This window comes from Globicephala melas, chromosome 3, assembly GCF_963455315.2.
Source record: "Globicephala melas chromosome 3, mGloMel1.2, whole genome shotgun sequence".
Classification (NCBI taxonomy): domain Eukaryota; kingdom Metazoa; phylum Chordata; class Mammalia; order Artiodactyla; family Delphinidae; genus Globicephala; species Globicephala melas.
Genome location: NC_083316.1, coordinates 108,889,260 through 108,907,683, shown reverse-complemented (window position 1 = coordinate 108,907,683; position 18,424 = coordinate 108,889,260). Strand labels below are relative to the sequence as shown.

Below are 18,424 nucleotides of genomic sequence, written 5' to 3'. Positions count from 1 at the left end.
TGCTTGTCACTGCTGTATTTTCAGAGGTGTTCTCCCAAGTCCCTGTACTGAACATAGACTCTTGTCTCAATTACACATGTTCTCCACATGCTGTTAGGAATGCAGATGAGCTGAAACCCAGGCTGCCAGGACACTTGTAGAAATTGTATCTTGGCATTGGCATCTCCTATAAAATTATATTATTAATTTCATTTACAGAAGAAGGTGGATAGATCGTTTACACTTGCCAGAAGTCTTTATGTGATACTGTTTCTATCAGAAAGGAACTTTAAAAAAAAAATTAAGGATATTAGCACTGCCAGTTTTTCATTTCATGGAGGTAAACATGAATTACTAAGTTAAATCACTGTATCTAGGATTAAGTTTGATTTGGATTTTGTTCATATTTTCTTCAAGCTAGCTAGTTTTGTTATCAAATGGTGATTTCTGAACTTGAGTAGCAGAACTTAGATGACATCTTATATGCACCTTATGAGCACGTACAAAACATAAGAGCAGTGCTGCTCTGGTAGGTTTGGGGCTTGAGCCAGAGCCTGTCTTCCACCTCCCACCCCTCAACCCAGCCCCCTCACTCATCCCTCCCCCACCCCGCCTCCAATGCACTTTTGCCTCTCCCCCACCTCATCCCACCCGTGTCTGTCTACACTCCACCTTCACGCCCATCTCCACCTCTATACCCCTGCCCAGCAGAGGCCACTGCAGAACCCCTAGCTCTCAGTGCACTATGGTCTGAAAACGTCTCCCTTGGGACCTGTTTCCAGTGAATTTTGGATCCCCTAGGATGATTTATGTTTGATCAAAACAAATTAGGAAAAAAGTATATTCCAGAGGGTACAAAAACTGGCAGCCCTATTCCTTACCAAATCCTTGCTTCTTTGAGCATCAAAAACACTGAGAGAATTTTTTTTTTAATTTTTTTTATTTTGCCATGAAAAAAATTCAGAAAATTTTTATTTTATATTGGAGTTGAGAGAATTTTCAAACAAAACACTTTTTACAAGAACCTTAACAAATTTTGAAACATTCGATAATGCCTCTTTTTAGCCAAGAGCCTCAGATTTCCAGTTATTTATACTGGATATCCAAGTAGAAATCCTTTCAGTATGTAAGGTAAAGTTGAGGCAGCTACCTGTAATGCCAGCTTTAATTTTAGCCTAAAGTCCAGTCCTCCCCTTCCCACCACACACGAATCCCTTAAAATGCTATTCTTTTTATAGCAAAAGTGAATCCTTCATTTGAACACATTTCTAAAGAGACAAAGATGAATCTCATTTATTAATGCTGTGCTCATTTGAAAATTATCACATTTTAAAATTACAAGCATGGGTTTAAAAAATGCCAGAATTTTTCTTAAAAACTTTTTAAGAAGTAGAAAGTGTAGCTGTTTTAGGGGTCTTCTTTGTATATTGAGTCTTTGATCTGAAAAATCAGTGAATGCAATGGAGAATTTTCTGAGGAAAGACTTCTTTGTCATATTATAATACCCACCTGCCAGGACACTAGACCGTTAGCATCAGAGATTTGGAAAACAATCACTGACATGTTGAATTTTTTGCGACTATTTGCATACATTGATTTTTTCCAATTTTTAAATTTTTGGTGGTTAAATACACATAACATAAAATTTACCATCTTAACCATTTTTTACGTGTGCAGTTCAGTGGCATTAATACATTCATAATGTTGTACAACCATCACCACCATCCATCTCTGTAACTCTTCATTTTGTAGAATGAAGCTCTGTACCCCTCGAACAATAACTCCCAATTCCCGCCCTCCCCCCAGCCTCCAGAAACCACCATTTTACTTTCTGTCCCTATGACTTTGACTACTCTAAGTACTTGTGTTTTTGTGACTGGCTTATTTCACTTAGCCTAACGCCCTCAAAGTTCATCCATGTTGTAGCATGTGTCAGAATTTCCTTACTTTATATAAATAATATTCCATTGTATGTCTATGCCACATTTTGCCTATCCTTTCATCTGCTGATGGACATTTGCGTTGCTTCCCTGTTTTAGCTATTGTGAATAACGCTGCTATGAACATGGATTTACAAATATCTCTTTGAGATCCTGCTTTCAATTCTTTTGGGTATATATTCCAGTTTCTCTATATCCTCACCAACACTTGTTATTTCTGTTTTCTGGATAATAGCCAGCCTAATGGGTGTGAGGTGGTGCATAGACTGATTTTTGAAATAAGTCATTTCCTGATTGTATCCATTGATTTTAATTAACAATTCTCATATGACAGTAACACATGCCACAGTAACCTTTCACTCTTGTTCTCCTGGCTTCTGTAACCCACACCCCCGTTCCTTTCTACTCCTCAAGAAACTCCTGTCTCTCAAGCCCAGGCTGAAGCTGTGTCCTACATACTAATACTAATATATCCAATGTCCAAAAACCACTTGGATGTCTCAGAAGCATTTCAAACTTGACATGAATACTTGATCTTCCTGCCTCCAAAGAATCTTTCTGCTCCTCCTCCAGTTTTTCTGCTCAAGCAGAAATCTAGAGCCCGTCTTAAAATCTCTTTCTCTATCAATTACCCAAACCAATTGTAAGTCCTGTCCTTTCTACTCCCCAAATCTATTTCCATCTCCACAGCCAACTTTATAGCCTAAATCACCATCAATCTTGCCTTTTGGCTGGTCTTCCAGCTTCCACTTTTACCTCATTTTAATCCTCTCTTAACAGGGTAATCTTTCCAAAGATGCATGCTAGTACTGTCTCTCACTGATTAAAAATTGTTTAAAGAATTATGTCCAAAATCCCTACCTTGGCATATTGATCCTTTGTAATTTGGCCCCAGCCTATCTCCCCAGCCCCATCTCTTTCTTCTTCTTTATTTGTATCACCTGCTGCAGCCTATACTTGTGATGTCCCAAGTGTGTTTTGGCACATGTTGCCTCTGCCTAGAGCCATATAACAGCCTCTCCCTTCCCCTTGCTATCTTCATCTGGCCAAAGCCTACTTATCCTCCAGAGTTCAACTCAAGCATCCCTTTTCAATGAATCCTGCTCCAGAGACTGGGTTAGGTGCTATATCAGAAAGGCATTCAGCTCTAAAAGAAAACCCTCAGGGTCTTAAACACATAGGGTGTGTTTTTTTGGTGTTCTCACATAAGAAGTCCGAACATAGGCAGTCCAAGGCAGGTACAGGTTCTCAAAGACCTAGGCTCTGCCTATCTTTCCACTCTCCCTTCTTAGTATGTTGGCTTATCACTTTCTGTGGCTGCTACAGCTTTGGACATTGTCCATATTCAAGGAAGGAAAAAAAGAGAGTGGGTAGAAATAGGTATGTCTGGACCTTTTATTAGGAAAGCAAAAGCTATCCCTTCTCACTAGCCACAGATGGATCTTATGACTACACCTTAGCTGCAAGGGAGCCTGGGAAATCAGGACATAGGATTGTCATACTTTACATAGAACATTTTGGCCCCAAACAAAACCTGGGTTTTATTAGCATGGAAGATAGGGAGTGATACTGGGAAAGCAACTGACAACTGCTCGTCCCTATAGTAGTATTATCATACTGCAGCATCCCTCGTTAGATTGTAAGCTCCATGTGTGCAGAGATTGTGTCTTGTTCTTCTTTGTATCCCTGGTGCCTTACACTATACCTGACACATGGTAGTTGCTCAATAAATGCCAATTAAGCAAAACAACAAGTGAAAATATATATGTATTTAGCGCATATATTTTGAGTTAATTTTTTAAAGTCTATATATAGCAGTTCATTTGCTATTTAATAATATGGATCTGTTGTCTCAACAAAATAATTGAATATAGACCCAGTTGTCAGTCAGGATACAATTTCTTAGAGACATTGTCACTCCAGGATTCAGCTCAAGCCCAGATCATAAAATTCTGGTTGAACTGACAGTCACCCTTTCAGCTGAAATCTCATGTGGGAGGAGACTGCCCAGGCCCTCCCAGGTTAGTTCATCTATCTCTCTGGTCCCCCATTCAGGCTTGCAAAGAGACTTTGCATGAGGAGGCCTGGAATCTGCCTCATGGAAATAGGCAACACGAACACTAAGTCTGATCCCTCCATTCCTCCTTCCAATAATGTGATCACATTTTCTGGCAGAACTTTTTTTTTTAACACAGACTCGTCATGTCCCCGCCTAGACTTTATATTTCTCCTGTGAATGGCACCACTGTCCATGCAGCCCTCCAAGCTGGAAACCTGGAAGTCCTCAAGGCTGCCTCCTTCTTTATTACATCCTGCCCATTTATCTCTAAATCGCTCTTAGAACTGCTTACTTGTCTCTGTCTCTGCCACTTCTGTAGGTGCAGGCCCTTATCTTCTTCTCTCCTGTGGATTGGTCAGGTCCTTCTGATTGGTTTCCCTGCTTCTAATCTTAACATTCTTAAAAGCCATCTTCACATTTCTCTTGGAGAGATCTTTATAAATTGTATATTCAGCCATGTCATTGCCCTGTATAAAAATCTCCTACTGTTTTCCTCTATAAACTGCCCCATCTACCACTTCAGCTTCATCTCTCACCCACTTCGCCTCCTACTTTATGTAACTACAACAGAAATCACTTGGATTTCCTTTTTCATACTCTGCCATTTCTCACTCCCGTAGCTTTGTTCATAGGGTTGCCTCTGCCTGGAAATGCCCTTCTCCACCCACCTCTCCTCCTTTGCTGGTTAACTCTTACTCGTCCTTTAACACTCACCTGATTTGAGAAGGCTTCCCTGACTGCTCCTCTCTCTTCCCTGCCATAACTGAGTTAGGTGCCCTTCATCCTGTGTAGACCGCATTGTCTAATAATTACCCAGTGTGTCTGCTCTACTGGATTCCAGTGTGCACTCCCCGAGGGCAGAGGTGCTCATGATCCCCCTTTGTGTCCTCCGTGCCTGGCACAGAGTAAGGAACTAACTCATTTCTGTTGACTGGCTAAATGGAGGAGTAAGAAGGAAAAAAGGTGGCTTTCAGACATATCAAATAGGCTGAAATGTTATTAGGATAACTCTGACTTTTAAATAGGCATAGTGTTTTTATATCAATATTTCTATTCCCATATGCCTGTCTACTTTTATCATGTATGCTATGAATGCTGTGTTATATTCCTGATAAAGATGTATTCTGCATTTGGTTTTTAGGTTAAAGCCATTCACATCCACTCTGATATGTTCTCAGTTCAAAATGGCTTGCTGACACCAACACTAAAGGCTAAGAGACCTGAGCTGAGAGAGTACTTCAAAAAACAAATAGAAGAGCTTTACTCAATCTCCATGTGAAGTTCAAGGGAAGTTCTTCTCAGTATAATGGACAATGTAGCAATATTATAGTTATTTTTTGAAAGTAATGTGTCAGAATGATGCAGCTGAAAATGAAAAGCACGTGACCTTATGACTGAGCCTCTTCCTGTCCCAAGAGGTCTTTAACAATATTTTCTCTCTCATCACCGAGTATACTTTATTTTTATTACAATGATATTGTAGTAAGCTGCTAAAAATATCAGAAATGGCATTGTAAAAATCAAGACTTTTCTCAAGAACTGTGTACCACTAAAAGTAATATATTCTCAGTGTTCACAGAACTTCTATTAAACATAAAGGAAAAACATAACTGATATATTGTACTTAATTATTTGTGGAATAGTAACCAGGTACAGCAAATATCTAGGCAATGTGGACTACCTCATTCAATAACTGATGGTCAAAATCACAATTAAATCAGACTTAAAAAATTAAAACTAATACAGAATAATTCTGAAACAAAACATGATAGCTCACATTCTACATAACTTCAGATTCTTTAAACATAACAATCCTCATTGATGTGAAAAAATTTTCTCTCCAATTTTTACTTTTATTTATGAAGAATGCAAATTCAAGTATTCTTAAAACAAATGTATTTACATAACATTTTACAAAGATCTTTCAATACATTTTCTTATTTATTAAGCTCATTCAAATATTAAGGAGCTACCTAGAAAAAAATGTAATGTACAACTACTTCAAGGATAGTATGTGTATATTCATGGATGTCTTACCACATGAATTATAAAAGATGTCTGTTTGACTCTGCTCTGCAATGAATGGACCTTTAGGGAAGACTTGGGAGAAGAAACCCAGAATTATTTCTCAGGGTGGGCAGCAATTAATGTACTGATGTTCCTTGCTGGGTTCTTCCAGTCTTTCCATTCTCAATGTGTCCATGCCAGGCCTGGGAAACCCATATGGCAATAATTCTGAACAGCTTCACTTTCTTCCAGTAAGAGATTATCACGGCAGGATGTAGGGAGGGGGGGATGTTATTTCCAAATGAAATAATTTTTCAACAACGTAAGTTTGAAGAACCTCTTCAAAATACCCCTAGAAAACTGTTTACGTCCATCATAGATAAATATCTCCTTGGGAAATAATTTCATGCATAGAATATCTAAACCCTTCTAAGCTTACCCATGAAAACCTCCTTTCTTGGCGTTATGTGTTTAAATACTTCTTGCACCTGGGTGCCAACAATGTCGTATAATTAAAGCCCAGCATGGACAGCAGTTAGGTTCCAAGCTACAGACTGCATCTACAGAAGAAACTGTCCCTAGGAAAGTGTTTTCTTCTGTAGAGACAGGACTCTGAAAGCAGAGATGGGGGCAGTATTCACAGTCCAGAAGCTCCTTACCGCTGGAGCAAATCCAAACTGTCAATAAATGTTGTCGGTTAGAAACTGCATAATCACACAGGCTCACTAGATGAATCTGCACCAGTGATTATACACTTATATTTCAGTCTTCACAAAAGTGGACGACCACAGCTTCATTTGATGTATTTATCCAATCTTTTACATATTCCTTTGCTGGATTCTCTCTGCAGTCCCACTACTTGCACTTATAAATTTGACTTTTAGTAGATGACCTAGTTCTGTGCACATTAATTTTTAAAGGCATTTCTAAATAAACAAATATTAAAACTGTCCAAGGCCACATCTATTATACATAGCATTAATTTTTTTATATTTAATATATATTTGACTAATTAAAAGAGAAAATCATTACCTGAATTGGATATTTGTATTATTTTAAAGGCAAGTAGCTTCACATCTTGAGGAAAATGAACCTCTTTCCCATTGTCCTTCTGCTCAACTAAATTTCATATTTGTCTTTGTTTCCAAAGGATTTTAGACAATGAAATTATAAGCAAATAATTTAAAATTTATTTTGATTACATTTATACCTAATAATAGTTAGAGATAATTGATTATGGATAACTTAAGATTTCTTCTCTTTCTCACTTTAAAGATCTTATGTTTCTATTCGCCTTCCTGATTCCTGTGAAAATCGTCACACTTGGGCATATAAATAGGTTCTGGCAGATGTGCTGAGAACAGTAAACAGTGGGCCCTAAATATATTGCTTGTACATTTATTTTTTCCACTGTTTAACTTTACTGAATTTTTTAATAAAGGAGAAATGAAACAATATGTGTTAATGGAAAAAAAATCCTTCTTACTTCAGATTTCCCAACTTTATTTTGAGGGGGGAAAAGTTTATATTTCTCTTTAACCAATGTAGAAAAAGGCTATGTACTTAAGACATTTACATTCATAGTGGACATCAGATCCGATTTAAGTCTAGAGGTATAACGGAGATCAATTACGTAACATAAACATGTTCTTAAATGTTTGGCCTTTTATCTCTTTCTCATTTAAATGTGTTAGTAATTCTTACATTTTACAAACTAATCTTGTTGTCTATAAAGATATAAAATAGAATATACACCAATTTTTTTTTTCCTTTTGCCATAAAAGACATCTTTGTATTGTGATTCTCCTCCAGGTGAGAGAGGAAACTGACCAGGTATGTGCAGGCCTAGCTTCACATATTAGGAACTCACGAACTCAGGAGTCTAAGGAATAAACATACCTAGTCTCCCTCACATGAGTAAGTCAACCTTTCGTTCTAAATTTAGGTAAAACTGCAAGCATGAGAAAAAATAGGATTTTTTCATTGCAATTTTTATAGTCAAGTAATGTTTTAGCAACTTGAAGTCAGCACTTAATTTGATTGTATTACCCATCAAAGAACCTCTGATCTTTTATTTTTCTGCAGTAAAGGGAATGAATTATTCTTTATTTTCCAAATGTATAAAGCACAAATGTGATATAGTTACTTAGAATACAAAATACTGTGAAATGAATGTAAAGAATGGAAAAATGTATTTTTGCATGAAAACAGACCACTTACAAACTTGCTTCATATCTCAGGAAAAAAAGAATGGAAAATCATATATAAAATTGATAAACTATATGAGCTAAGTTGCTGTATTTTCTTGCCTATTTCTATTTTAAGGAAGCATATACATGAAAAGAAAAAATGATCCTGGTAGTCTGAATTTTCTCTCAAGTATGCTACACAGTCCTTTCTGTGAATCTACAGTTAACTGCAGTAAGAATGGAATTAGCATTCACGTGAGGACAAAGCCCTAATGAGAAACTCTTCAGTTAGAACACATGAATGGTTATAACCCAGAGGCAATAGATATATACTACCTGGAACACGAGCATTTCTAAACTTGGTCCCAAACAAAAGGTTTTCATGAGGTGACAGTGGCTTTTAAGCATTCATTTGACTGATTATTTTTATTTTCCTTGTTAAGTCATTGCAAAAATTGCATGGAGGGCAATGGATATTTTTGCAAGAACTGCTTATTCTACTTTCAATTTTTAAAAATTGAGGAGATTAAAAAATTACCTTTTAAATATGCATAAAGTTATTTTAACTGTAATTATATTTTTAGTTGCTTTGTTATAGTAGCATGCATATCAAATATAAAATGCATTTATGAAAACATTTGTAAAAAATAAAGATTTTTTGTTTCTCAAAGTTGCTTATAATTACTATTTTATAATATTTATTTAGCATAATCCCCTGATGTTAGTATACTTGGTGATCATAGATCATAGTGCTTATGGTAAACACTGTATCAAGCTATATCACTAGTCAGCATACTCTACGTCCTCTATAAGGGTCCCCAAACTCTAAACACTTATGGCCCCCCCAGAGAACCTATCCTTTTCCTTGCACATTTGCTATTACCAAATGTGTCCTGTATTTACTTCATTTTTATATTTTTAAAAGAACAAAAAATTGTATTCAAATTTTCCATCATGATGGTCCTTAAACAGTATTTCCATAATATCTTTTACCCATACACAGCGGTACACTTTCTTAAAATTGTACATTCTGCCATGTCTAAATTATGCAGATTCTGCCATATATTTGCTACCATCTACTCCTCTCTATTTTCACAGCTTTTAGTGTAGTTGGGGCCACTCTCTTCTCTTGTCTGGAATATTACACTGCTTTTAAAATTAGTCTTCCTGTTTCCACCCCAGCTTCCTCAAATTTCACCATCCACATTTCAGTCAGGGGGATCTTTCTAAATTGAAAATCTGGTCGTGCCACTCTCCTGCTTATTATTCCACAGTATCCAGGATAAAGTTCAGACTCCCTGCTTCAGCACACAAGGCCCAGCATCTCTTCTCCAGCCCTTCCTCCATAGAGTATTGGCTTCAATCATACCAACTACTTTTTGCAGTGCCCTAAAAGCATCATGCTTTTAGGTCCCCTTTTCATAGAATACCCTTTCCTTTAATCCCCCTAATTCCTATCATTCATATCTTAAAACTCAGTTCAACTATCTTTTTCTCTAAGAAGCTTCCCACATGGTTGCATGGTTGATTGTCCCTTTGCCCCACTCTCACTAAGACTGTGAGTTGCCTGGGGCTGCAGAAGGTCTGGCCCATAGTGGATGCTCAAGAAATGTCTATAATCCCCTTGGCCCTTTTACATATGTTGCATAGCATTAAGACTGCAATACGTAAAGATACTTTTCATCTATCACTGTTATTTTTTCCCCAATCCTGTCAACTAAGCAAAAATAAGCCGATTTTCAGTTGGACCCTAAAGCCTGTGGATGGTGCCACAAATGAAGCCTCTTGGGGTTGGGGGGTGGGGGATTCACTTGATAAGAAAACGGTATTCAGAAAGATTTCCTCTCGGCTCCAGGGAATCCTAAACCCATGAACTGGCGGTTTTCCCAAAAGCTTTCTTCAGCAATCTATTAAAAATTTGGATTTTCTTTTCCCATGGAAGTTAGCATCTCCATGACTGTTCCAATCTAGTCAAAACCACATGACTGAACTGAAACACTGAAAGAATTCTGAGTGTAGATATGGAAGCAATACAACAGGGAAATGGAAGATGTTCAGTTTAATACTCATGGCTGAATGCTTGCACTGGCATTTGTGTATTTGAGGACGGAGTGGAGGGAGACAGGTGATTGAGTTGAGATATCTCTGCCCTACCTCACCCTTTTGTAGGGGACACATTTCATTCCCCTTTTATGGGCTGGGTAGGTGAAACTTTAAATTGCAAGTCTGTATGTAGTCCCTTCCCCTCCCCTTGCTACTTAGGGCTTCGAGCTCTTTTCCTTGTTCCCCCCATCCCTTTCCCAGCCATGTGTTAGGAGGAGTGGGAGCATGGCAAGCACACTAGCCAAATGTCAGGAGATCCATGCCACCTAGGTCAACCACCTGTCATAATGAGCCTCCTACGTTGTGGTTTGCTCAGCTTCGAATTGAGGGGACAGCAAGATCATCTCTAAGGACCCTTTTGGCTCAAGGAATCACACCAAAGGTTATTTCCAGTTTTGAAACCCTAGGCAATTAACTCCCATAAACCTTGACTTGATGGCACTTCAGTGAATGTAATTCAGTATAGAGAGACAATTCTAGAGAATAGGGCCACCAAAGGGCAGATCAACTTTTGCTTTAAGCTGTTTTCCTTTTTCAATGTTTCTTCCATTTCTAGGTCTAGGGCATCCCAGGATCTATACCTCCCAAAGGTCATTTAAGAGCTCCAAGTTTTTTTTTTTCACAACATTCTCCAAAGGGCAAGAAGGGAGCCTGGAGACCTGGCTTGTAAACTAGAGACTGCCTGTCAGCATATTATGGATGTGACTAAAGAGAAGATGTTGAAATACGATAACTGCTTTATACTGCAAAAAAACTGTGAGATCCTTGATTGAAGAACCATTTCTAATTCACTTCTGTATCCCCAGGACCTACCACAATGCCTAACAGAGAGTAAGGTGCTAAGTAAGTAGTGATTCAGTGACTCAAAGCACTATATCTAATCAGGTAAGAATGCCTACCCTCTGTTCTTTACAAAGTTAAGTCTAATGATTAATTAGTGATTGTTTTAATTATTAATAAGTGACTTTCTATGAGCAGATTTTGAATAAAAAATTCAGTGATTTTATTATGAAAATATTGTGGCTATATGTGTGCTATATTTACAGACAATATTGGAGCATCACAGAAAAAGTCTTTGTGTTTTTCTAATTTCATCTGTACAAACAGCATTTTTTAATGTTGTGAAATGACATTTTTTTAAAATAAGAAGATGGTTATTATAGGCACAATACGTTTATCAGATGCAGCCAGATGGTTCAACCTGGGTGTATGGAGAGAATGAGTGGTCATTCCTATGTTACTTCCTTTGGGCAGAGCAAAAGAGCTGAGCCTCAGGGCACTAGGAGGGCATCCCTTGTGGAACTCACTACCTTAACCACAAGGCTGCCCAGAGATGTCCAGGAGGTAGCTTCTAGGCAGGGGCTAAGGGATTCTGCTTGTCCCTGAGAAGAAACCTCCTGGAACCTAAGCTCTTCTAATGCCTGGTTAGACTCTCAAGTACCATGCCCGCCCCCAGTAAATTGGCGGCCCCAGGCGCTGAAGGCCAGTGGACACTCAGGAGGACACTCCCCGTCACCATAACGTGCTTTCATTCCTCTCTGACCTTCCTGCACTGAGTCAGGCTGACCCCCAGCTAGACTCCATGTGCTAAGAGACTTCAAACTCCATTACCATGGCCTTCCTGGTAATGTTGCTAAGGAGAGCGGCCCAGGCATCAGTACCAGGTGTTGGGCCCATCAGACTAATGAGAAAATGCAAAACAAAAGAACAACCTCCTGGACGATGAAAAGTCTTTTTCTATTAATTTTCCCTTCAGCACGAGGCGAGGGAGCCTGTGCCTAGAGTCCAAGGTCCAGGCCCCCGCCCCCCGTCCACCACCAAGTTCCCTGGCGCTACGCCTCCAGGAGGGCGGGGCACTGCCACTTCACCGTGTCTTCCCAGAAGCCACCGCGTGACTCCTCGGAGATAAAAAGGCGGGAGTGAGGCGGTGTTTCCAGACCAGTGTGGGGGTTGGCGCTGTGGGCCTGTTGTTTTTTTCTCACGTCTTTCATTCCTCTCGGGCTGCCCCGCAGGCCAGGCCTGAACGCTGGTTCCCTCCGGCTTAGCTCGGTTCCTCAGGAAGAAGACGAGACAGGCCTTCGAGGGCCAAGAGCCCTCCGAGGCCTGGCGGTGGGGTGGCAATGTGGTCACTACGGGTCTGTACACGCAAAAAGCGGGCCAGCCATAGGCTCAACCTAACCCCAACGCCAGATCTAGGTGCCCTGGCTAAGGCGGAGGCCCCGTCAGGGCCCGGCCGGAAGCTGTCTGCCCACTGTAAGCGCCGTGTGGCTGGCCTACGGAGTGGGACACGGGGTGGGCTGGGCCTAAGCCCCAGGGACCTCCGAGGCCCGCGGGCAGGCCTCCAAGGCTTTTTCCCTGAAGCATGTCATCCTCTCTTAGGCCTGAAAAGAAGTGGCAAAACGCGCGGTTTGCAGAGAATCACAGAGAAATCAGAGCGGAGTCGGCTGGGAGGTAGCAGCTCTGGGCCACCGAGGTGCGTATCCACAAGTAACAGCCCCATGCCTCTGGCCACCTCAAAATTTCAATCCTGATTTTCTCCTAATAGCCTCTCATTGTAAGAGTCAGTGAAGAAAATAGTGTGCTCTGATTTCGCTGTTCTCCGAACACAGAGCCAGAAATTTGACTTAGGAAAGAGTCAAATATTAAAAATATTAAAAAAAAAAAAGTTTTACCAAGTTGCCTAAAAGCAAGTGAGAGAAAACCTCCGGGAAAGCATTCGTGGCATCAATTGGTTATTGATACAATTCACCTACTGTGTTCCTTACTTCTTGTTAATTATGTTTCCACAGAGCTTTTCAGATTATAACAGTGTGAATAGTGATCAGGGACGTGGAGAGCCAAGTCCAGACGGTGCAAACTAATTGTGTTGTTTTTTGTTAGCACTCAGTTAAGAGGTACAGGAGAGAAAAGCCTGCATGAAAATAGCACTAGTGAAGAAGCCCAGGATGAGAAGATTGCTCCATTGAGTGTATGTATGTTTCTCCTATGGTCCTTGGATAAGCTTAGGGTAGAGACCAGTGGTGCCTGATGTACCTCTGGTCTTATATGAAAATACAATATGGTCTTTGTTCTATAGAGACTACATAGCTTTCCAGTGTTTTTATAAACATTGATGCTGTATCTTCAGACAGGGCCTTGAATTAATGATTCTGGTAGACTCATAGCCATGCATTTTTGTTTTTTCTTTCCTTTGACAAAAATTTAAGAAATATTCATTACTGGTTGATTTTCTGTGTGACAGATATAAAGTGTTTCTTAGTAATTCTCTAATGTTTGGTAGCACTTAAACATTTCAAAGCCATTTTCATGTTTTCTCATTTGACTTTGCATTAATAGTTAGAAACAGAGGATTCATTATCATTAGAATATTATATAACTTCCTGATCCACTGTATTTAATGTGGATTCTGTACAGTATTTTAAACATGTGTAGCAGTAGTTTAGAGAAATTCAGATTTTAAAAATTGCTTGTGACTCATCTGACGTTAGCATTAAATTGGATAGTCACAGTCCAGCATTTTAGCTTGCGTATTTCTCTTTGACATGTTTTTTGGCGGAGGGCAGTTTTAACAAAAGGCATTTTTTTAAAAAAGGCTTTTCCCCAGATTTTAAGTGTTAAGTGTCCCTAATAGATTATTCAGACTATGCAAAAAAATGTTTAATCAGTTTCTTTTAAGTTTTGTACTTTTCCTTCCATTCCTTTTTTCTGTGCCTTTAAAATTTTTTTTACAAATTATCTTATTGTGTAAATTCCTCTAACATTAAGTAATCTTCAAAAATATGGTTTTTAGTGTCTGCATAGTGCTTTGTCTTATACATAGGTATACTATAATTTGTATAACTATTTTTCTGTGGTTGGGAGATTGAGATTGTTTCTAAGGTTTTGCTGTTTTAGATATCAGTAGATATCCTACCACAGAAATTTTTTGTGTGTACCTCAGATTGATATCCTAAGACAAATACGTTGCAGTGGGTCAAGGGTTGGATTATATTTAAAGTTTTGATTCATGTTGGCCAGTTGGCACCATCTTATCTGAAACTTAAAATATCTATCTATCTACTTATCGATCGATAGATAGATATTTGATAGATGAAAAGTAGCATGTTGTTTTACTTTCCATTTCTTTGAATGCTAGTAAGGTTGATATTTTTTCTCATTTTATTGGCCATTTGTGTGATATTTTGGTGAAATACTTATTCATTATATATTGAAGATTGTTGTACTTTTACACACACATGTTACAAATATTTCCACATTTGTTTGCCTTTAATTTTATTTTTGGTATTTTAGACTTATTTATCAATCATTTTCTTTTGATTTATTTTGCTTTCATATTTAGAGGGAAAAAATTCTTTCCTACTTACGGTGTCAGAAAAATATTCATCTTTATTTTCTAGTTGCTGGTTTATCCCACAATAGTTAGTTGACTAGTATATTGTTGACTCCCTAGATATGTCCATAATATTATATTTTAAGATTTAATATTAAATATAAGACTACATCTGTATCAATAAGCTGAAAGAATGTATTACATATGAAACTGATATACAAAGTTGATATTAGTTTTGCATTTTTGAAATAACCAAATCAATGTGTTATAATATTATAATATAAAAATATTCCATCTCATAATTGGTGTTATATCTTTAATTCTTATTTCACATAGGAGTCAGTGACAGATGACCTCCAGGTTGATCGTAGTTTATCAAATAGTGAACGAGTATCAGGTAAGACTGGCAATGTGAACTTCTTCAACTTGCTTTCTTACAAATATAAGCATCCATTTGTATCTCTGCCTTATCTTCCCATCTCAGTGGAAGAGATGTCTTTCTCCTGGTCCAAGTTGAATCCTTCGGCCTGTGCTGTAGACTTCATCCTCAAAGCCTTCAAGCACACACCAGTAAATTATAATTGAGATAAGTGCTACAAAAGTGAGGTTAACTTGAGTGTAACTGAATTTAGTTGAAGAGATTAGGGAAGACTTCCATGAGGGAATGGCAATTTAATTGAGATCTGAAAAAAAGAAGAGCTGAACTATAAAGAGAGGTGAATAAAGAGAAATCCAGGCAGAAGGAACAGCATGTGCAAAGACCCTAACGTGGGACTGAGCATTTTGTGTTCAGTGAACTGAAAGAAGGCCAGTGTGGCTGAAGTAGAGAGGAGGAAGTGTGATAATAAGACAAGGTTGGACAAACTGAGGCTTTGCATAGCCTTATAGGCCATGCCAAAGATACTGATGTTTATCTTTGGAGCAGCAGGAAGCCACTGAAGTTTTTTAAATACAGAATGATATGATCGTATTAGCTACAGTATGGAAAAAAGTAGGAGTAGATGTAAATAGACCAGTTGGGAGGCTATCGCAGTAGTTAAGGGGAGGAATGATGGCTCTTTGTACTATGGGATGACATTGGAAATGGAAAGAAGTGGGCATATCTTATGGCTGTTGTAGGAAATGAAATTGACAGAATTTGGCAAATGAAGAGTGAAGAAGACGGAGGTATCAAAGATGACACGTGTTTCTGGCTTGCATAACTGAGTATAAGGTGGTAGCATTCACTGAAAAAACCTTGTTCGAGGGAAAGGTCATAAATTCTCTTTTTAATAAGTTATGGGTGTGTTTAAGATGTCTAAGTAGTAATGTCAAATAGGCAGTTGGATATGGAGGGCTACTGATAGAAGTTTGGTGTAATTGAAGTTATTTTTGAAAACAAGAAAGGATGCCATTACCACACCAAAAATACTGAGGAATTCTTAAAAACAGATGAGATCCAGCTGATGAATAAATGAAGAGCAGAGAAAAACCACTGCAGAGGTAAGAATAGCTCTGGAGATGCACTTAACTCAAAACACTTGGTCAATAAATGCAGAACACTGTAATAGATGGGACCCTGAAGGAGTTGTCAAGGTGGTGGATTAAGCACTACATTCTGGCACTGTATGACCTGTCACCCTTCTCATCCCCTTCTTACACTGGAAACACTGGCAGCTCCCAGTGCCTGCTGCCAGGTCAAAACCCTAGGAATTACTGCCAAGCAAAGTGAACTAAGTCTTCACTTTGGCTCTTTAGGGTCAATGTTGGAACTGGAGTGAGAAGCAGAAGGGAGTCTAAAGTAACTCCAGATTGCCATACAGAGAGCAGAGGGGCAAAAAAGTTAAAAATATAGATTATGCTTATGGTTGCTAAGCCCAGGAAGAAGATACATTATGGCTCTCTGAAGTGGGAATTCTGATATAAGAGACTTCCAGTGTGGATACTAGCCAAATAGGGCAGTGTCCCCATGTAACCTACAATACCTGGAAAATACAGGAGGACATCCCACCTAGACCGTAAGTTCCAAGAATGTCTCATCACTCTTCTAAAATCTCCAGAGGTAGGTTGTTGTTTCAGAATTTATACTCTGTGCCATACAAACAGATTCTCAAATAGAGATATGAACAATCAGAAACAGTCAAATCTTTGAAGAAAATCAGTGCCATGGAAGAGAGGCCACAAATGCAACAAACAAAAGAATTAACACCTGAGGGAAATGGTAGAAAACTTTAAATATCTCTTTAGAGACAAGAGGCTGTTGAATCCATAATATAACAGGCTGCTATAAAAAAAATTATAGTCCCTGGAAACTAAAAATATCATCAAATTTTAAAACAAGAAATTAACCTAATATTGAGATGTATTCAGCTGAAAATTAAATTAGCTAGCTAGAAAATAGAATAGAGGAATTTTCTTAAACTATAGTGCAAAAGAGCATGGGAGGTTCTCAACAAATGCTTTTCCCTCCTTCTTCTTCTCGCCTCTTTGCCTGGTTAACTTCTGCTAGTTCTTCAAAAATAGATTCAGGTGCTATCTCTACTGGGAAGCCTCTCCTGACTGCTCTTCTCTCTTTCTAGATGAGTTGTTCTATCCTGGTAATTCTATGGCACTGTCATAGGACTCAAAACAGCAGTATAATTGTTTTTGTTCCTCTAGGCCCTAAAGCTATTGAAAATAAGCAGTATCTTTTATCTTCCTATTCCATTCTTGGGACATAAAATAGTTTGAAATGCTTGTTGAATGAGTTTACTGCTCTATTTAGAGGAAATAAACAATTTTACCATAATCAGTATTTTTTAAAATTGTAGTTTAAATATATGATAAATGTCTTTGGTTACTAGCTTTATCAAATTGATGTGTGAAAGGTATGAGGAGTTAGAAAATAGACTGTCTCTAATTAACAAACTGGTTGTATTCTGAGTTCATTTGTTGATTGATATTTGAGACCTAGAGTACTTTATACTATAATAAAATATAAATGGTTAGGTTTTGAGCAGCCCACAGAATTCTATTTAACATATAATTACTTGTTTTAATTCTGTCTTGGAATCTAGTAATTTTGCAACATGATGAAAATTAACTCAGGATTTCATATTTAATATGAAGGATTGAACATATGTTTACTTCTCCCTTCTGAAACCTCACTAAAATACCAATAAAGGCATTAAAAAAGGCATGAATCCACAACATAGAGAAAAGGAGACCTCAGCTGACAAGAAATAATCAGCAAAAGTTTGGAATCTGGAATGTAGATGAATAAATTATAATAGGCCTAACAGACAGAAAAAAAAAAAAGCTGAAACCTAGATACCTAGAACAAACCAAGAAGCAAACTGAGGCAAGCTGAAGTTTCAGAAATTAGAGGAATCACATACTCCTGAAGGAATAGATAGAGTTAATGTTGAAAATAGGATTTTTGGAAATCCTTAAAAGTAGCAATTAGATGGGCTTACCTGGTGGCACAGTGGTTGAGAGTCTGCCTGCCGATGCAGGGGACACAGGTTCGTGCCCCGGTCTGGGAAGATCCCACATGCCGCGGAGCGGCTGGGCCCGTGAGCCATGGCCGCTGAGCCTGCGTGTCTGGAGCCTGTGCTCCGCAACGGGAGAGGCCACAACAGTGAGAGGCCCGCGTACCACACACACACACACAAAAGTAGCAATTAGATGCTGTGATCCCTTCCCCAACACTATGTAGCCAGGCAGCTACTCTTTTTCCCACCATGGCAGTCCAGAGACATTGAAGCAAAGTGTCTGGACACAGGGATGCTCAGTACTGCTGAGGGCAGGGGTGCTGTATTGAAAACTAGCAGTGCGAGGTGGTGGGAGGAGGAGGGAA

General features: G+C 38.6%; 2 protein-coding genes across 12 annotated transcripts in view; both read left to right on the top strand.

Moving 5' to 3' along the window:
- Positions 1–7,753, top strand: part of ACSL6 (acyl-CoA synthetase long chain family member 6) — a 66,264-nt gene extending 58,511 nt beyond the window's left edge. For 10 of the 11 annotated variants that reach the window (XM_060296180.1, XM_060296178.1, XM_060296181.1 and 7 more), the window contains one exon: positions 5,120–7,753. In XM_060296180.1, the coding sequence (XP_060152163.1) occupies positions 5,120–5,257 (138 nt within the window). In that variant the 3' untranslated portion in view covers positions 5,258–7,753. The remainder of the gene's footprint in view (positions 1–5,119) is intronic. The other variant, XR_009563462.1, reaches the window with a different exon arrangement.
- A 2,998-nt stretch (positions 7,754–10,751) lies between these two features.
- The window catches only part of MEIKIN (meiotic kinetochore factor), a 134,004-nt gene continuing 126,331 nt past the window's right edge, over positions 10,752–18,424 (top strand). Inside the window, exons 1-3 of the mRNA XM_070045181.1 lie at positions 10,752–12,750; positions 13,158–13,245; positions 14,944–15,004. Coding sequence (XP_069901282.1) covers positions 12,398–12,750; positions 13,158–13,245; positions 14,944–15,004 — 502 coding nt within the window. The 5' untranslated portion in view covers positions 10,752–12,397. The remainder of the gene's footprint in view (positions 12,751–13,157; positions 13,246–14,943; positions 15,005–18,424) is intronic.